At 45.0% G+C, this 20,605-nt stretch overlaps 1 protein-coding gene across 1 annotated transcript; it reads left to right on the top strand.

Annotated features, from left to right (window-relative positions):
- Positions 1-1,100: 1,100 nt before the first annotated feature.
- On the top strand, positions 1,101-16,732 carry LOC108242200 (sodium/potassium-transporting ATPase subunit alpha-1). Its single transcript, XM_017426902.3, has 23 exons — positions 1,101-1,264; positions 1,600-1,710; positions 5,089-5,148; positions 6,049-6,150; positions 6,270-6,371; positions 6,447-6,560; positions 6,652-6,786; positions 7,703-7,820; positions 7,992-8,260; positions 8,343-8,651; positions 9,068-9,202; positions 9,708-9,900; positions 10,509-10,684; positions 10,790-10,926; positions 11,485-11,635; positions 11,724-11,892; positions 11,967-12,121; positions 12,211-12,334; positions 13,141-13,286; positions 13,367-13,497; positions 13,854-13,955; positions 15,103-15,194; positions 16,528-16,732. The coding sequence occupies exons 1-23, from the start codon at positions 1,253-1,255 to the stop codon at positions 16,554-16,556; spliced, it is 3,072 nt and encodes a 1,023-aa protein (XP_017282391.1). The 5' UTR covers positions 1,101-1,252; the 3' UTR covers positions 16,557-16,732.
- Positions 16,733-20,605: the final 3,873 nt, after the last annotated feature.

Genomic DNA, 20,605 nt, shown 5'->3' with positions numbered 1-20,605 from the left:
GAGCCTCGGCTCCTCAAACTCATACAGAAATATAGTCTTCAGTTCTCTTCTGTTGATTTCTTACAATTAATATATATATATATTTAACCTTTTAGGTTGTTTTTTTTTTACCCGTTCAAGGGTATAGTGTAGTAGTTTAGTGTCTCTGGGACATTATGTTGCTTAATCATTCATTAAAATCCCTCCCAGTTAGCCTTTATTGCTCTCTTCAGATTTCTGTTAACCACAGGAACACTGAGGTGGGGCCTCCCGTCGCAGCTAAACCGATTAGAAAGCTGCTAGATTCACTGAAATTAGATCTGAACTCTGAAAACTATTCTTTTTTTTTGGTGTTTTGCAATACTCATTAATGAATGCTAATCCTTACGGAAGCCGTGGGCATTTTTACGCCTCATGAACGTGTTCTTGAGGTGAAAGACATTCAAAATGGAGGTCTTTTTGTTCAGCGGAGCACGCTGACCTTAGCTAAATGCTTGGTGGATTACTCCCTCTGCATTCCTCGTGCTATCTTTGCTATGAGTAACACTTTTATCCAGCCTCGTTCTGCCGTTCTCACTCTCACATGGAAAAAAAAAAAGAGTCAGTTTTCAGTTTCTTCTCACCTCCTTTTCTCTAAGTTATTCAAACACAATCAGTCGGGATCATCAGTCGCCTCCGCAAGTGGACTTTCACCTCTTTAGCTGTATTTTTATCTCCGTGTATCTTACATTCACAGCTTCGCTATCTTGACTTTTTTTTTTTCTTTTCGGCTTGTCCCTGTTTGCAGTGTAAACGAAGCACACGCAAGCTGAGATGGTACACATAGGGCTTTCACAGAAGTGTTTCTGGAGCCGTGAATGCTGCAAAACGCTGCTTTGGTTCAAAAAAAAAAAAGAAAAAAAAGTGAAACTATGATTCGAAAGAGAAGACGGGTATGTGTGGAAGAAGGATAAGGACCGAACAGGGAAGTTGAGAAACATTCACCCGTTCCCTTTCGCTGCGATTCCTCCTGTTCGAATAAACACCCTTCAACTCACCTGTCGAGTTTTGCCTCCCCTCCCCCTTAGCCCCTCCCCCAAAGGGCAGGTAGACCTCCAGCTGGAGATATAAAGGTATGCTAATGCCAAACAAAGTATCTTCTCTGCTCTGGAAGTGAGGAAGACAACAGGGCTGAGAGAGAGCGCGCGTGTGTGAGTGGAAAAAAAGAGGCGGAGTGGGGAAGTTTTAAAAAAACTACAATTGGATTGACCGCTCTCAGACCTGCACTGCAACCATGGGGTTTGGAGTAAGTACCAGAACTTCGTCACATGATCTGGTCCAGTTTAGGCTTTACATGCACCCTATAAGCTTCAGGTGCAACTTGCGAATTAACTTTAACGACACCGGGTTGCCTGGCGATATCTGTGCCTCGTTTTTCAAATCCGCCGTGAGAAATTGTGAAAATTTTTTGCGATCTGTGGCAATAACTGTCCTTGCGACAATGATTAACGCGTGTTTTCAGGAAGCGTGTTTGAACAGTGAAAGAGGGCGCTGCTTTCTGCACTTCCTCGCCTCAGAGCAACCTCCCCACATGTTCAGTCTTATTCAGAAGCTTGTCTTGTCTCACTTTCTCCAATCCAGAAAGGGAAAGATGAGTACAAACTGGCCGCCACGTCGGATGGAAGTGGCAAAAAAGGCAAGAAAGGAAAACAGAAGAAGGATATGGACGAGCTTAAAAAGGAAGTGGACCTGGTGAGTAAACTCGAAGCCCGTTATAAAATATGCTCAGAAACGAACACAGAGGAATGGTAAATACTTTCCTGCAGCTGAAGTAAATGAAAGTCTGTCGATTACAGTCATGGATTGTCACATGAGATGAAGCTGTCTGCCCCACATTTCACAAAGATTGCTACTTACACTGCTGCATATGCAATAAGATGTTATTAAAGAGTTCGCAGCTGTAATTAACTCGGGACACATGCTGATATGAGTTTGTTTTTATTGCTGAAATGTAGAATAGGCCGCTCTGCTGACAATATACGCTTCATTTTTAGATTTATTTTGTTGTTTCCTCGGCTGTAGTGCCACATCGTGACCTTTAACTGTTGCGTAAATGTGCTTTAATTCACGCAGGGTTACAGAATTGTTAGCAGTCAGGTTTAGATGGGCGTGGAGGTCCAGTCAGTGGACACGCCGATGGTTCATTTCCGCTCAAGTCAGCTCTTTTCGTCGCTGCCAAAGTCGTTTTCCCAAGGTCAAAGAAGGACTTGGCTTAAGTTCATGCCTTTATAAACGAGAAGGGATGAGTAACTCCACAGCACCGGTTTATAAACGCCTCATTCTTGTATCATAAAGGCAGAATGACATTTTCTCTGAAATAGGGATGATTTTGCGGAACGGCAAAGTTCACCTCGTAGCATGTCCTTCACAAGGTCAGTTCACAAGGTGGAGTCGAGCCTCACCTTCATCTCGGATTACCAATAACTCAGTGGAGAGGTCGTGTTGAGATCTATTTCTGTCTTGTTACCTTTCAGTTCATTTTAAACACGACGAGCTTGTAAAGCTGCTGATCTGTGCCTCGGAAATGAAACTGATGCTGTCGGTTTGTTTCAGCTCCGATCGAAACTAACCTCAAACACTTCAAAAAGACAGCGATGGTTAGCTTCATAATTAAACCTTTTTTGTTTGTTTGTTTGTTTGTTATAAGAATCCTGGAGCAATCCGTTCCCAATGTCACCCAGCGGGTTGATAGCATTGAAAGCGATTTAGGTCATAAAACTCCCATCTTGGTGACATATTAATGATTATTGTCCTTTGACCACCTCAACTTGACCTCAAAGTCCTGCCGCCGCCGACAGACGCCTGAGCGTCATAGCAACCATATCGCCACTCTGGTGACCCCTAACTTAGCAGGCGCTGTCTTTAATGTTGCAGAATTTCTTCACATTACAAAGAATATATCATTTTAATGACTGCAAAGTGTTGATGAGCCAGTAACTTTAGTTTGAGTTGTAGTTAAATAATCGCAGCCCATTGAACGGTGGTAGAATAGCAGAAAAAGTGTAAAAATGTCACTGACACGTTAATGATTATTGCCCCTTTATACAATTAACTCAGTGATCAAAGTCCAGCTAAAAACAATAAGAGCTATCCCCATAGCAACGTGCAGCCGGTGATATGATTCTTTGTGACAAAGTCTAAAAGAAAATGCTAAATATACGTCGGGCCGCGAACAACGGCTCCATCCCAACGTGATCAAAATGTGTCTGCAGCGTGAAAGCAGGTCCATAAACGTCCTCTGCAGGCTTCAGAAGAGTCTCGAAGAGCAGCTTGAGTTCGGTGCACGTTTCAACAGATTATTCATGGCGCATTTGGGATGCATGCCGATCATATTTCTGAGCGCTGATGGTGGCAGAACCGTGCAGTCACACACATTTTTCCTTTGACACACACACATGATCGGACCCAAGCCATCCAGTTACAGATGAAGACATGAATTTTTTATTGGTTGAATGAACTCTCCAGAAACTATTATTCATCGCAACGTTTCCCAACGCAAAGTGTTTTGTCAACATTCGCTCTGAAACTGGATCGACTGGGAAACACTTGGGCTGATTTTTCAATGAAAGTTCTGCACCAGGGGCCTAATGTTTTCTATGAAGGCTTTGAATTGGACGGGAGGAAGTCTTAAATAAAAAAAAGAGACAATCGAAATGGCCTTTATGAAGGAGCCTCCAAAATGTCTTACAACCTTCACGGTGGTGTGGATCGCAGAGGCTCAACAGTCCTGTCACGAGAGTTTTGAACATATTCAAAAAAAAAAAAAAATGCAACAAGTTTTTTCTCCAAATAGTTACAGAGTCAACAGGTTTTAAACCTACCCAAGGCAAACGTCCAGGTCTAAAAACAGCACCGATAAGAATAATTAGATTGAAATAAACAGGTCCAAATGTGCCTGTCTTTATTTCTGAAGTGTTCTCCGACAGATTGAACCATAAACACAGGAAGCAGCAGCTAATGTGGAAACAAAATGAGCCGAGGTTGGTAGGGTGTGGACAGCTGGACAACAAAATAATGTGCACGGCCAAGACTACAATTTTGCATTAGGACGTGATTCTCAAAAACTGCCCATTCAAAATGTGACCATGTGGCTTTCTGGTCACCTAACCTCAAACACAATTTTTCCCTCCATTATCAGTCGCCAGATTCCACATTACGCCACCTCTTTAATTTCATCCGTTCAGTTCAGTTTTCTCCTCATATTTATAGGTTTTAAAATGCACCATAAATCTACAACAGTACTCTTTTAATTCGGCAACTTTTAGCTGTCGTTTTGTTTCGTGTCGCGTCACCAAAGAGCTGAACTTCAGCCTCTCGCTCCTCCATTGGTGTTTTCAGCCGAAGCGCATGTTTGATGTCAACATATCACCACAGAAAGCAGCGTGGGCATCTCTTCTTGGGGTGTTTCATGAAGAGGACAATCCTTTCTTTTTTTTTTTGTTGTTACTCAGTACAACGGCGATGAAAGGTGGGAGTCGTATCATGGCCGATCGTCCAAATTGCATTGGGAGAATTCGCTTTCATTCACTCACCGTAGGCGTTTTATTTAAAAAAAAAAAAAAAGAATAGAATGTGGGCACATGAATGCGTCAGCCTTTCTGGTTGTTTGGTTTGCATTTTAAACTTCACTATTTAGTTTGCAAATAAAAAAAAATCGCTGCTTGTGGATAATATCTCTTTTTAATAGCTGTGAGTGTGAAAATGCAGACCAGAATGTCAGAGACGTGAGTATCGCTCTCAGAAGTCTGAATGGAGTGTTTGCTTGTGTTAAACGGACAGTTCGGATGACATAACTGAGCTCAGGGCTTCAATCATCAGTTTATTCTCGTTTTACACAAACGTTTGACTAATCTTAAAGTCACTGCATGCATCCGTAATCCCAATCAGCTGGGAGATTTTTGCTTTATTGTCTTTTATGTTCCCCCGAAGGACACGCCTGCGCATTCTTTAATCCTCGGAGGAGATAATATCTGCGGCTTGAAAATGACAGGGATTTCAGCTTGTTGTGACGCAATGTCTGTCAATCTCATTCTCCGCTTTTCTCTCTGTGTCTCTGTCTCTCTCCCGCAGGATGATCACAAGCTGACATTGGATGAACTTCACAGAAAATACGGGACAGACCTAACCAGGGTGAGATGCAGATAAGGCCAGGAGACAAAGATCTCACAGTACAAGCTGAGGTGGAAAGCACAGAGACACGCTGTACAGGAAGAGACTTTCATTGCATCATCGGAGGGAACGTTCTTATCAGCGCGTAAAACTGTTTTTAAAGTGACAAACATATTACCTCTGCACTGCCAGGATCCTAAAACAAAGGTTTCATCTACGCAGGAAGACTCGTCTTGTTGCAGTTACTCTTTGAATGTTTCTCCATTTCAACACGCTGTAAGAGAATCTGACCTCATCAACAACAGCCTGATCTCATACCGGATCACACGCTGTTATTTGCCACAAGACGTGTAATTATATGTCATTTTCAGATTAGTGCGCGCTTTCTTCCCATACTTATGGTTTGTTTTGTTTTCCTGTCAGCTTTAATCCAACGTCTCATGGGGGGTATTCCACCAAGGAGGCTCGAGAAACTCCAAGCCTTGTCTGTGAACTCTGAGCTGATATCAGAGGGAATTATCAAAAATGGACAACTCATGTTGGACAGCTCGCTTCAGGTGGAAGGAGACGGGTCCAAACTCGAACACTCAGTTCAGAAACTAGACTCAGCTTCGTTTATCTCTCTTTCTGGACTATAAAACTCCCTAAACTCCGAGTTAACGCCACCTGTTTTCTGAAATAGTCGTCTGAGGTGAAAGTAATGTTTACCCAAATATAAGTCATCAGTATAAAGGATGACAGCTATGTCCTTCATCGTGTTATTTCTTTAAATAAACAAGGATAGTTAGAGAACAGAAAAAAAAAACTGGTCTCTTTGGTTCGGAAGAAATACAAATATTTACTCAGTCCTACCACTATGCTTTCCTGTCAGCCTGCCAAAATATTTCATAGACAGCTAAAACCATCTCTGTTTCCTTGTAGGGTCTTTCCTCTTCCAGAGCAAAGGAGATTCTGGCCCGAGACGGTCCGAACGCCCTGACGCCTCCTCCCACCACGCCTGAGTGGGTGAAGTTTTGCAAACAGGTGAGGCTCGACGTCGTGGGTGTGCCGCGATTTCAATAATCAAATGGTAGAAAATGTAAATCCAGGCGGGGCTTTGCTGCAGCCGGGAAAGCTTGAATGTTATTCGATCTTGTGTGCAGCTGTTTGGCGGTTTCTCCATGCTGCTGTGGATCGGCGCCATCCTCTGCTTCCTCGCTTACAGTATTCAGGCCGCCTCCGAGGATGAACCTGCAAATGATAACGTAAGCACCTCTACGACGGGAAAATGTAATTTCTTAATGCCTTCAAAGATTAACTTCGTCTTCCTCTCTCTGTAGTTGTATTTGGGCATTGTGCTGTCTGCGGTCGTCATCATCACCGGTTGCTTCTCCTACTACCAAGAGGCCAAGAGCTCCAAGATCATGGAGTCCTTTAAGAACCTGGTCCCGCAGGTGAAACTTTCCGTCCTTCACAGACCGACCCCTCCTCGTCTTTAATTTCGCCCAGAATTTGACTTAATCTGCTTTATCTTCGACTTTCTAGCAAGCCCTTGTTGTCCGTGACGGTGAGAAGAAGAACCTCAACGCCGAGGAGGTGGTGGTCGGAGATTTGGTGGAGGTGAAAGGCGGAGACAGGATCCCCGCCGACCTCAGGATCATCTCTGCTCACGGCTGCAAGGTCTGCACCACAAACGCTTCCAAAACAGGGGCGTTGAGCCGAGATTCGGATAACTTATTCAGATGTAATTTAGGCATCACAGACTCGATGCACCGTCATCAGGAGCTTCTCCAATCTGTTGTTTGAGGGTGCCAATGAAAAAACAATGAGGCGTCTTTTTTTTTTTTTTTTTACGAGTCATCTGTTATTTTTCTGTTTCTCTTAAGGTTTTCGGATTCATCTCCTCCCACAGATTTGGAAAAAAATCTGGCAAAATATACATTAAAACAGTGTGGATTCACTTAACGCTGCCATCTTATCCATCACAAAAACGTCTAAATATTAGCTCCTCATTCATAGTTTTCGAAAATTTTAATAAAAAAGGAGCAGGGGATCTTCGTTTATATTCCTTCATTTTCACATATTCTGGCAGAGAAGCTGAGCTCTCCCATTACCGTGGTTTCCACTTTGTAATCCTTTCAAAATAAACTACCATGGCAAAAACAGATCCCGGGATGTTCTGAGCGGGCGGTCGTTGTTGTGTTGGGATAAAGTTGCACAAACTGGAAAACCATCGTTAGGAAACAATCTGGTTAATTTTTTTGAAGTTGTCAGGTTTTCTTAGTCCCCTTTTTTTTTGTTTAAACCAGCTGCTAATTGTTTTTTGTTGCTTATTTTTATCGTCCCAAATTTGGGCTGCGGGCGCTCGGTGGTCGGTGGCACGGTTTCATGATCCTGAGGCTGCAGGTTCGAGCCCAGGCTGCGTCAGGAAGGCCAGCCGACGTAAAACAATTCCCAAATCTTTCGTGTAAAGTTCGCTCACCGTGGCAGCAGCCGAAAGGAAAACATAATTTCTGTTGTTCCGAAGACATCGTATCTTTCTCCGTCTTGAGTTTTGTCCTCCTTTCTTATCGGTCTTCGATGTCTTCTTTCTCAGGTGGACAATTCCTCCCTGACTGGTGAATCGGAGCCTCAGACCCGTTCCCCAGACTTCTCCAACGAGAACCCCTTGGAGACCAGGAACATTGCTTTCTTCTCCACCAACTGTGTTGAAGGTACGGAGCAAGCAGCTGCAAATATAATCCTCGGTTTTACGCTGAATTAGGTCGTTTCTGAATATCCTAAACTATATGTCATAAACATCTGTGATGATTTTTAGAATTTACTAAATGAAGAGGAAAACAAAAGTGGCATTTGATTCAGTTTGGAGTTTCCTTTCTTTGCAGGAACTGCCAGAGGAATCGTCATCAACACCGGAGATCGGACCGTCATGGGTCGTATCGCCACGCTGGCTTCCAGTCTTGAAGGTGGAAAAACTCCCATCGCCATCGAGATCGAGCATTTCATCCACATCATCACCGGTGTCGCCGTCTTCCTGGGCGTCAGCTTCTTCATCCTGTCCCTGATCCTTGGTTACGGATGGCTGGAGGCCGTCATCTTCCTGATCGGTATCATCGTGGCCAACGTGCCAGAAGGTCTCCTGGCTACTGTCACTGTGAGTCGGGGTGTTTTCGTGTCTCCTGAAGCTTCTGAAAATGAGCCCGAGCGTTAACTGACCCGGGTAACTCCGCCTCCAGGTGTGTCTGACCCTGACCGCCAAGCGTATGGCCAAGAAGAACTGCCTGGTGAAGAACCTGGAAGCTGTGGAGACGCTGGGCTCCACCTCCACCATCTGCTCGGACAAGACCGGCACCCTGACCCAGAACAGGATGACCGTGGCCCACATGTGGTTCGACAACCAGATCCACGAGGCCGACACCACGGAGAACCAGAGCGGCACCTCGTTCGACAGGAGCTCCGCCACCTGGGCGGGTCTGGCCAGGATCGCCGGACTCTGCAACCGCGCCGTCTTCCTGGCCGAGCAGAGCAACATTCCCATCCTGAAGGTGAGAAGCTACTTTCTGGATCTCTCAGCAGAGCGAGCCGTTTCCCCGTCAAGCATCCAGTTGAGTCTGATGCTACGGTGCACTCGGGCTCAGAGTGACTGTGTGGGAAGTGTTGAAGCATTATCATTTGGCAAGGAGCAGTTCTTGGATCCAAAGAACTACAAACGCAGCCAAACTCTGCAACAAATCTTTACTAAAAGCATTCAACATAATTAAATACGTCTTCAGAAATATATGGCTAAGACTTGAGCACAGCTGGCACTTGAGTCCCACTGACTTATTAGGTCTATAAATTAAATAAAAGACTGTGACGAGGGAATTAAATGTGTCAGACCAGGGTTTTTATTTATGTCTGAAATGGTCAGCGACTTGGATCAAATTCACCGTTTTGACTCCTTTTCTTTGAAAACCCACAGCGAGACGTGGCCGGCGACGCCTCAGAAGCTGCCTTGCTCAAGAGCATTGAGCTGTGCTGCGGGTCCGTGAAGGACATGAGAGAGAAATACCCCAAGGTTGCTGAGATTCCATTCAACTCCACCAACAAGTACCAGGTAAATAAAATGCCCAGCACTCCTTGAAAGAATGCATATCGCCCCCCCGCCTTTCATTCCAGTGTTTTAGGCTAATATTACGGTGAGAAATGACTGAGTTGTAGCTAATTAGCATCGTGCAATCTTATGATATCTCACATGATCTGCTCGGGCTCAGAGTAAATGACTGTCAGCTGCTGTAGCTTTAAATTTTTAAATTTCTCTGAGGTAAGGCTCAGGGTCGATTAGCTGTGGAGGTCATCTTGAGTCGAGCTGAGCCCAGTTGTAGATGTGCAGCCTTTGATCACTTCCTGATAGTTTCATTAAAATCCATCCAGGGCTTGATGAGATATTTTGCCAACAGAAAGAGTTGATTTCTGTAGTTAATGCACAGATCTTGAATGATTCATAGACTTTTTTGTGTTTGCTAAAGTTGGTCAGCTGCGGCTTGTTTCTTTGGTTGCATTTTATTTACTTTTGCCTCACATAAATGATGAATTCTGCTTTTTTTTTCATTGTCCGACAGCTCTCCATCCATAAGAACACCACTCCTGGAGAAACCAAACACATCCTGGTGATGAAAGGCGCCCCAGAGAGGATCCTGGACCGCTGTGCCACCATCATGATTCAGGGCAAAGAGCAGCATCTGGACGAAGAGATGAAAGACGCTTTCCAGAACGCCTACGTGGAGCTGGGAGGTCTCGGAGAGAGAGTGCTGGGTACGTCATATAAAACAACACGACCAAATCACGCCGATCCAGAGCGCTGTGGCTCATTCCTCCTGTTTATTATCACCACGCCAGCTGCCTCGAACATTCAGGGTTCATTTTAAAGATCCTTTTTGTCACATTGTCACATTAACGGCCTGGCGTCGTGTTATTTTCTGGAGCTCCTCATCGTCCCACAAGAACTCTCTGCTCTCAGCATTCAGGTTTACTTGTTGTTCCAAGAATTTTTAATCTCACCAGTCTGCAAAACTGCGTCTGAAAAATGTTCCTCAATGGAAAATTGGGATCCGCTCTGTATCCCATCATCTACAGTTCATGATATCATCTAAAGATTTGAAGAATCTGGAGAAGTTTGAGCCCAGAAGACAAAGCTATGTCCTCTATAATAAAGAGGAGCGGGACCATGCGGCCCGTTATTAGCGCTCTGCCTCTCTGATGGTATGGGGGTGCATTAGTTCCTCCAGCATGGGCAGCTTCATAAATCTGGAAAGGCTCCATCAATACAGAAAAGAAGATACAGGTTTTAGCTTGATGATGTCTTTTGCAGTGAAGGCCTCGCATGTTGATTCGTTAAACATTTTCCTTCTCGTCTTAATCAGGTTTCTGCCACTTCCACCTGCCTGACGACCAGTTCCCAGAAGGCTTTGCTTTCGACACTGACGAGGTGAACTTCCCCACCGAGAAGCTGTGCTTCATCGGCCTCATGGCCATGATCGACCCTCCTCGTGCTGCCGTGCCCGACGCCGTGGGCAAATGCAGGAGCGCTGGAATCAAGGTGTTACAGAGTTTTCACATAGTGGAATTAAAATGTCCCACAAGGCTTTGTGAAGCTAAGAACGCTGAGGTGAGGTTAAGTTTTTATCTTGTCCCTTTCTCTTAGGTCATCATGGTCACCGGTGACCATCCTATCACGGCCAAGGCCATTGCTAAAGGCGTGGGTATCATCTCTGAGGGCAACGAGACAGTTGAGGACATTGCTGCACGTTTGAACATCCCGCTGTCAGAGGTCAACCCCAGGTGAGTTTTATTATCAAGGCTTGTTGTGTCTCATGAACCGCTGGAGCGATTTTAATGAAACTTTAGGGTCTACAGCTGATTGATTGTTGGAGTCGACCCAATTCAAGATGGCTGCCACAGCTAATCAGCGTTAGCCAACACAGAAATGGCTGTAACTCAGCTGACTGAGTTAGAACGGCATTACTAATATTATCCAAACGGCTACGACTCCATCATTTCTTAACGTCAGATGACCTCAGTCCAAAGCTCTGGCACGTATTCCTTCAAGGAATGCCAGGGTTTTAACTTCACTTGCATTTTATTTGTTTTACTTGTGGCTCTTTAGCTGTCAAAGTCTCCTGGAATCAGCACTAATTTGAAAAACAAGATCCTGCAATCTGCTCAGTCACAAAATGAATTCACTTACGAGGCTTTTTTTTTAATCGACCAGTTCAGATTAGAGACACAAGGATAGATTCAAACCACTGTCATCCTTGGCAGGAAGCTCATGAGGAATGGTATTTGTCTTAATATGTGATTCCGTGGCTACAGTAAAGATGCCGTGATCTTCCCAAACAGGGACGCCAAGGCCTGCGTCGTCCACGGCGGTGAGCTCAAAGATATGACCACGGACCAGCTGGACGATATCCTGAAGCACCACACTGAAATCGTCTTCGCCAGGACGTCCCCCCAGCAGAAGCTGATCATTGTGGAGGGTTGTCAGAGACAGGTGAGCATCAGCAGGCCGAGGATTTCAGAGCTAAAGTTGAGGTTTTTTTATAAAGGCACATTCTGACACCGCTCTTCTTCCTCTGCAGGGAGCCATCGTGGCCGTGACAGGTGACGGTGTCAACGACTCCCCGGCTCTGAAGAAAGCTGACATCGGCGTTGCCATGGGGATCGCTGGGTCCGACGTGTCCAAGCAGGCCGCTGACATGATCCTGCTGGACGACAACTTCGCCTCCATTGTTACCGGAGTGGAAGAAGGTAAAAAGAAGAAAATGAGAACTCACATCACTTTGATTTACCCATATTTATTAAGCTCTACATGCTCCTGACAGGCCGTCTGATCTTTGACAACTTGAAGAAGTCTATCGCCTACACCCTGACCAGTAACATCCCCGAGATCACCCCCTTCCTCCTCTTCATCTGTGCCAGCATCCCTCTGCCTCTGGGGACCGTCACCATCCTCTGTATCGATCTGGGAACTGACATGGTGAGCTCCTTTGGTTGTCGGACCCTAAAATATGCCTCCATGAGGTTAAATCCAGAGCTGATTTCCTCTTCCCGTCAAATTATTCCCAGGTTCCTGCCATCTCCCTGGCTTACGAAGCAGCTGAGAGCGACATCATGAAGAGACAGCCCCGAAACCCCAAAACGGACAAACTGGTGAATGAGAGGCTCATCAGCATCGCCTACGGGCAAATCGGTAACCAGTAGATTATTTATCATGTATAGCTCCAAATAAAAAAGTTGGGATGTTATGTAAAATGCAAATATAGACAGAATGAAATGATTTGCAAATCTCATAAACCCATCAAATGCAACATATCAAATGCTTAAACACATTAAAAAAATGGGACAGGAGCAACAAAAGGCTGTAAAAGGAAGTGGTACAAATAAGAAACAGCTGGAGGAGCATTTTGACAGGGTATAAAAAGAGCTGAATCTCAAAAATAAAGATGGGCAGAGGTTCACCAGTCTGCAAAAGACCGAGTCACTGCATTAAAACCAGGTTCTGGTTCTGGTCCTGCTCAGGAACACTGTCTGTAAACACAGCTCACCGTGCCGTCCACAAACGCTGCTTAAAGCTCTATCAGGCAGAGAAGCCAGATGTGAACAGATGTGTCTCCTCTGGACCAAAGAGGAGAACGGGTCCAAACCATCCAGCCTGCCTCTCTGATGGTATGGGGGTGCATTAGTGCCTCTGGAAAGGATCTCCAGGTTTTGGAACAACTCATCTAAATGACATAATTTTCAGGGAAGGCCTTTCATATTTCAGGAAGACGATCTAAACCACAGCTTCCTGTTCCCTGGTGAATAAAATATGAGTTTATGAGATTTGCAAATTATTGCATTCGGTTTTATTTGTATTTCTCTCAACGTCCCAACTTTATCAGGATCGGGGTTGTCATAAAATCACATAAACTCATTAGCAGAGTCTGCAGAACCATCCCAGGTGGGCACAGCGCTCTGCCTTTTCGTCAGGTTTCATTTTTGCCCCTCTCTCATCAGGCATGATGCAGGCCACAGCTGGCTTCTTCACATACTTTGTGATCTTGGCTGAAAACGGTTTCCTCCCAATGGACCTTCTTGGAATCAGAGTCTTCTGGGACGACAAATACATCAACGACCTGGAAGACAGCTACGGACAGCAGTGGGTCAGTCAAGCTCCCGTGGCTCTCCTCTCTGCCGTCGTTTGATTCTGATTCTGATCCTTCTGTCTCCTTGTATACATCAGACGTACGAGCGAAGAAAGATTGTCGAGTTCACCTGCCACACAGCGTTCTTCACCAGCATCGTCATCGTGCAGTGGGCCGATCTGATCATCTGTAAGACCAGGAGGAACTCCATCGTGCAGCAGGGGATGAAGTACGTGCAAAACTCACAGTCAACCTCATTATTCAGCCGACCTTCTAGGTTAAGATGGCTGCCACGGCTAACCTTAGCAAACCCAAAAATGGCTGCAACTCAGCCAGTTTTACAGACACTGAGCTCAAACGTGGTGCAGTAGTAGCTGAGAGTCATCCTCAACACATCTCGGTTCCGTCGCACGACATCGCTCAAAAACCTGATTTATAAGATTCGACCCAAACGGCGGCGCTGCCGTCCCTTCTGGGCTCAACGTGATCTCAGCCTGAAGCTCTGGCGTGAATGGCGGCGGGTGACATGCGTTCCTTCAGGGAGTGATCGGTTTGTTTTAATATCCTGGCTTTTCCTTCCTGCAGGAATCGAATCCTGATCTTCGGGCTCTTTGAGGAGACCGCTCTTGCTGCCTTCTTGTCGTACTGCCCGGGCATGGACATCGCCCTCAGAATGTACCCCCTCAAGTAAGCAAAGCGCCGATTTCAAAGATTCCTGCTTGGTTTTGTTTTGTCCGTGCCGGTTTAAATATAGGTTTTCCAATCGTGAATTTTAAACCCCATCTGTTTCTTTGCTTTATTAACTTGTTAAAAACAAGTCGTGTTATCTTTTGGCACGAACAATTTCCACTTCAGAGATGGGGGGGGGGCTCATTGAGCTCATTATCTCGAGAGTTACACTCACAACTCATTATTATTTCCTCTCATCTGTTCTGCTTTTCTTCCCCTCCCTTCTCACACACTCATCTTTCTCTGAGGCTATAAGACGATGTTTAACCAATCTTCTGTTCTCATTTTGCATCAAGTCTCTATTTCTGTCTCGTCTTCATGTTTGCTGTGGTTTTTTTCTCTTTCATTTCCATCCTCACCTTTGGTTGTGTTTCTGTTTTTCCTCTCTAACAAAGTTCATTTTGCATTTTAAGCCTTAAAGCTCTCAAGTTGGCAAATAAACGTAAAACTGCAGTTCTAAAAACCGGTTAAGACAGAGGAAATCTCTTATTTTATTCACTACGGAACATCCACAAATGATGCTTAAAGCTCTAGAAGCCAGATGTGAACAGATGTGTCTCCTCTGGACCAAAGAGGAGAACGGGTCCAAACCATCCAGCCTGCCTCTCTGATGGTATGGGGGTGCATTAGTGCCTCTGGAAAGGATCTCCAGGTTTTAGAGCAACATCTGCTCCCTCAGCTCCAGATGTTTACAGACAGATGGGAGAAGAAGAGGAGATGCTGCACAGAGGGAAAAAAAAATCAAAATTACCTTATTTTTTACCTATAAATACTAAAACAAATTTAGTTTAAACATTTGGTGTGGTTAATACGCTCCACTGTAAATTAAATAAGATTCATGAGATTTGCAAATCATTGCGTTATATTTTTATTTATATTTTACGCAGCTTTTTTCAGAATTAGGATTCTTTATTTTGAAATGAAGTGCTCATTAGCAGGAGAGGACTTGATGTTTCAGGTTCTCTGCTTTATTTTGCTCAGAAATCTTTTGACTTTGTCACGTTTGGTTCTGAAAAGCCGCTCGTTCGGCCCGAAAGCTTCGACGTGCCTCTTACTGACGAGTTCACGTTCTGAGTTGTAATTCTCTCCGTCTTTATTCCCTCAGGCCTTCTTGGTGGTTCTGTGCCTTCCCTTACTCCCTCCTCATCTTCGTTTATGATGAAGTCCGACGGTACATCCTCCGACGCAACCCGGGCGGTAAGTGGGCTGTCTTTGTCTTTGTTTTATTCAGGGAGAGAGATAATCAGAAAAAAAAAACTAAAAATTATTTTGTCGCTTAAGCTGATTTCCCAAAGAGCGCCGCGAGGGATTAAATAAGAACAGCAGCAACGTTTCGGCCTTCCTGATGGTTCGAAGTTGGATGATTTTTACAACATTCAGACAGAAAATGTACAGCATGAAGAGGAATAACGGGTTCTCACGTCCACAGCTGAGCCGTCAGAAAGGCCTCGCTCTGACCCCAGAGGCGGAGCAGAACCTGCATGCAGGGCGCGCTGCCATCTTTTTTTATCTGCTGCATCTGAGCCCCACAGCACAGATCGGTGAATAATGTGTTCGCAGAAGACAGAAAAAACAGGTTCCACTGACTTGTTTTCCAACAACCGAGGCTTTTCTGCGAAAAACGAGCAAATGTGCCCCATTCTGAGGCCTTTTTGTGCACGAAAAACAAACTAAAAGCTGCAAATCATCTTCTGCTGCGAGCTCTAAAGCCTCAGATTATAATCTGTAAATTATAAAGGACAATTTAAAGCTTTTACTCCTCTATTCTTTTTTTATTTTCACTCAAAGGAACACCTCGCCCGCTTCACGGTGGGTTTCTGTGGAAAAACTATGAATCATTAACATCTTACCTGCTTTAGGTAGCTCTTTAAACAGCCGTAGTTTGGGAAAATAGTATTTTTTGTCCGTGAATGTGGTCATATCTTAAATTAATGTCAGTTTATCGGCCTGTATGTGGGTCCACTTTGGTCCCTGCTGAGTTCCGACCATCGGGAAGATCCCGTGGGAACGCCTCACCCTCTCCCGCTTCAGCTTCCAGGTTCCCGCACGGTGTCCGGTACTTCCCCATACGTAGATGCTCAGATTAGCCGTTAGCTCGACAGTCAGGTCAAAATTAAAACTCTTTATTTCTCCGTTCGAAGAGCTGTCTGCAGCAGGTAAGATTCATCGTGACTTTTCCACAGAAGCCCACTTCAAAAAAGAACCGAAACTTCCCTTTAACTACCAAGAGGGTTTTTCAAAATAAAAGCTTAGCGTGACGCCGCATGAAGGCTAAATTGCACCTTTAAGAGACGCGTCAGCGTTTCAGTCATTTAAATTAAATCACGATTTACATTTAAGATAACCTGAAAATGTCGACATGAAAGTTTTTATTCAGATTAATTCTTTGACAGTTTGAGGGATGATATCATCCTGTAGCAGGCTGTAGCTATTATTATTATTATTATTATTGTTGTAGTTTTTGTCTGAAAGCTGATTTTAGCTCCTCTGAGTTGTTTCTGACCCCGGCTGTGTCTCGTTTGGCGTTTAGGTTGGGTGGAACAGGAGACGTACTACTGAGTCGCCACAGAAGAAGGGAGCGTGTTTCCTCGTTATTTGCTGCCATGTTACATATTTCTTTGAGATGCTACGCCCGCCCCCCCTCATACACGCGAAAAAGAAAAACAAGCATGGTTAAATTAAGAAAGTACTAATGTATGTTGTCATTCCCAATAAAACCTGTCACTACTACTGTACACAGAAGCTGCTCGTGTGTTTGCTTCGTCGTTCCGATTCGTACCGAGTCGCAGCGAAGAGTTTGAATGTTAAAGACAGAAAATTAAGCTTCAAATCTTTAGTTTTTGATCTTACTCTGTGAGGGCAAAGAAATAGGATTCATAGCTTTTATTCTGATCAAAACCTTTGTCCCATTTCTTGTCCCTCAGCTTTAAAATGAAACACGCAAACTTTACGCCAAAATGTGCAGCTTGATTAGGAACAGTGTGATGCGATATCTGGTCTGCGTTGCATAATTTAGACCCAATAACGAAATAAAATAATGCAGATTAACAATGATTTCACCCTCTTTGGAGCTCTGTCACTTAAAGACAAAACTGGTCGCTGAAAGTTGGACTTTTCATGTCTGAACTGGCATTCTGAGATCTTTTACACAACTGAAGTTTCATAGTTTTTACACATTTTTCCCACTCTAACTTTTGAGCTGCCTAAAAGTTTCCCTTTGTTCTTACTCCCACAAGTCTTCATGGGACACGTGAAAAATTAGACATTTTGTGTCTTCTTTCACCCGGTGTGTCTCTTACTGTCGTTGGACTTCTGGTGCATAAAACACACCCAACCTTTAAGAAACTTAGCTTTTATTTTAGCTCAAATTATTCTCTTCAAAACTAAAATTGAAGGGTCTTTTTAACTTGCCATCTCCTACAGAAACCACTTTAAACACATCTGATCATCAGTCTTCTGCTTGAGGCTTACTTTTCAGTCTGCTTCGCCTATCCTCGCTGCCAGGGAGTGACAGACACAGGTGTGTGGTTACCACGGTGACCATAACAAGCCACTGGCAGCAGCTTTAACTTTCTTCTGATCTTGTTTTAGGTGGACATTTTTTGTATTCAAACTTTCGGGGTAGCAGCGTCATTTGCACCCTTCACCCGACTTTCTCCACATCGTAACCGGCCTGTCAGTGCAGTGTGTGTGTGTGTGTGTGTGTGTGTGTGTGTGTCCATGATCTCAAGAGCCGCCGTGACACAATCATGTTTGCGCTGGATTGCTCATTTGACCGCAAATGCAAAGAGGCCCTGAGTGAAAATGAACCGAGACCACTCCAGTGCCGTCTACTTTGTATTTACCCCAGCCATTACGAACGCCCTCTTCCCGCTCTTCGGCGTGGTGTGTGTGTGTGTGTGCACATCATCGTGCCAGCCTGGTCGCAGATGGCCAGCTTCTCTCTCTCTCTCACACACACACACACTCGAAGTAACGATCGAACATCACCCAGTACTGTGGAGCGTCTTTGTTTCCGTCAGCCAATCGGATTCCTCTCCCTGCAGCCTCACAGGTGATTTCCTTCACGGCAGAGGGAGCTCGTGGAAGACGGGCAGCGGGGCTCTTAAGACAAAAGGATGGAGGGATTCGGAGAGGATCGGAAGGGAGGAATAAAAAAGAAACGGGGTTGGTGAGAGAGTCAGCACGATAAAGCGGAGCGGAAGGATGGGAGCGCTCTTAAATGTTTAGGAAATCACAAAGGGCTGTTTATGGATCCGCCTCGGCTGCTGTGAGTGAGGAAGGCAAGAAGACACAACCTAACATTATCATGCCTTCACCCCACACACACACACACACACACTCCTCCATTCTCCATCCTTATCCTGCCCTCCTTCAAAAAGCAGGGCCCCCTGCTTGTTGCCATGGCAACCCATTAGAGAGCCCTCGTTTTTTTTTTTTCCCTCTCTCAGTCTCTCTCCAACATCTAAATAAAATCTTGGCTATTTTTAGAGCAACGCCGGCGACACGCGAGCTACAAGTACTGCACATGCATCCGTGTCACCTAAAACAGGAATACAGTGACGCTGGGTCCACCTGGGTCCACCTGGGTCCCCGAGCCGGTGAAGGTCCTCAGTCATCCAGGGACAGTAAACTCCTGGTAAATTTGAATCCATATATTTTGCCGCCTCGCACCCCACTCCACCTGTTAGCGCTCGGCTACTACCACGCTGAATCTTAGCTCAACGTCTGTAAAACTGACTTGAGTTGCCGCCATTTTTGTGTTTGTCGTCTTGTTCGGACAGATGGTTGCTTCCTGGTAGTTTCAAGTGAAATCCGTCCTGTGGCTCGTGAGATATTTCGCTAACAGACAAACCGGGTAATCTGTAAAGCTGACTGCCATTTTTAGGCACTCTATGGTCAATTGGCTGTGGCGGCCATCTTGATTTGGTTAATCAGTTGTACAGGTGCAGCCGATAATTATTTCCTGAAAGTTTCATCAAAATTCACCCGGTGGTTTATGAATTATTTTGCTAACAGACAAACAGATTTGACTCCAAATAGTTAAAGGCAGTTTTTTAAACAAATATCTTGTGCAATTTCTTAGCACTCAGAGACTGTGTAGGGGATCAGTCCACGTCAACACAGACCTTAATGACCCTCTGAAGGGAGGAAGGGGAGGGTGATATGGCTGTGAGTTCAGCTTGCAGACAAACGGATCTTAGTACGGTTTTAAACCATGGCTCTCATTTTTATTGCCCACCAGCGAAGACAATAATGTTTTTGCTGGAGTTATCAGTGGATATACACCTCCAACTCATTAACTTCTGTAGCTAAACCCATTCAAGATGGCCGCCACAGACAGCTGACTTCAGTAAACCAGAGAATGTCTATAATTCATTCAGTCAGTTTTACAGATATTGAGCCTAAATATGACATCTCAGGATATCTGTCGTATTCCTTCAAGGAATGCCAGGCCTTTAGTTTAAATGGGGAAATGAAAGTCGAGTTGTCTTCGATTGAACTGATGTGTCTTTGAGGTTAAATCTATGATTTTTATATGTTCACGCAGCTCCGGCTCAAATAAGAGACGGCTAAATAACCAACCGACGAGGGAAAAGACATGTCTTTGCAGCGAACTCTTCCTGTCTGAAGTTTATCTTGTCAGGTGCAGCAGAGGACTCTTCAGGCCAGCTGATAAAGTCTTCGGTAGACGGGCTCTCCCTGTATTCTGTCAGGACGCAATACAGCTCGAGTGGGAAAAGGAGGAAGCTTTTTTTTTTTTCTCCTGAATGTTTGCTGAAGAGATTTGAAGCGACGCACAGCTTGTCCGAAACAACTTCTCAGTCCATACAAACTGCAACAAGTGGCAGAATGCTTCTAGTTTTCGGGCTTACTGTAGATCCAGGGATGAAAGACTAAATCTCTCATTTGTACTGCGGGATAAAAAGGGTTTAAGAGCTCCTAGAACAGATGCAAAGGGCCACAAGATTGCTGCTGCAGAGCCACATACCGCAAACGTGCAAGGATGACTGCAGCGTGATAATCAATGTGGCCTCGACAAAGATCCTTCCATCCCTGCTGGGGGGGGGCGGTCACAGGTTAGGTAGCATGCTGCAGCTATTTACAGCCCAGTTCCAGTGGAGATGGAGAATTACATTAGGGGAAACAAAGAGCTAGTCAGGATGAGCGGGTGAATACTTTGAGGGGGCCCCTCGCCTAATAGGGGCCTATACAGAGCAGCACCATCGGTTCTGCTGATGAGCATCTAGTAACGGATGCACTGTTCCACGGATAAATCAGCTTTTGCAGCTCTGGGTTTAGAGCTCGGGGAGGGAGGGTTCAGAAGTCGGCCGTCCGCTGTCGGCACGCAACAACCTTGTCAAAGCAGAAGCAGGGGGAAGGAGGTGTCTGTGAACCCAGCTGTTCAGCCGGGAGACGTGCGGATGAATCAGGACCACCACAGCTGACATTTAAAAGAATTTTTCTTGCTCACCAATTATTAAACCTTTTACATTTGTAATCTGTGGTGTTAGAGAGGTAAATTGCTTCCAACAGAACTGGGCCAACCATCCATTTTCTTCCACTTATTCATGGTCAGGGTGTGGAGGTAACCCAGACATCCCTCG

Source organism: Kryptolebias marmoratus, linkage group LG23 (assembly GCF_001649575.2).
Source record: "Kryptolebias marmoratus isolate JLee-2015 linkage group LG23, ASM164957v2, whole genome shotgun sequence".
NCBI lineage: Eukaryota > Metazoa > Chordata > Actinopteri > Cyprinodontiformes > Rivulidae > Kryptolebias > Kryptolebias marmoratus.
This window is presented reverse-complemented; position numbering and strand designations above follow the sequence as displayed.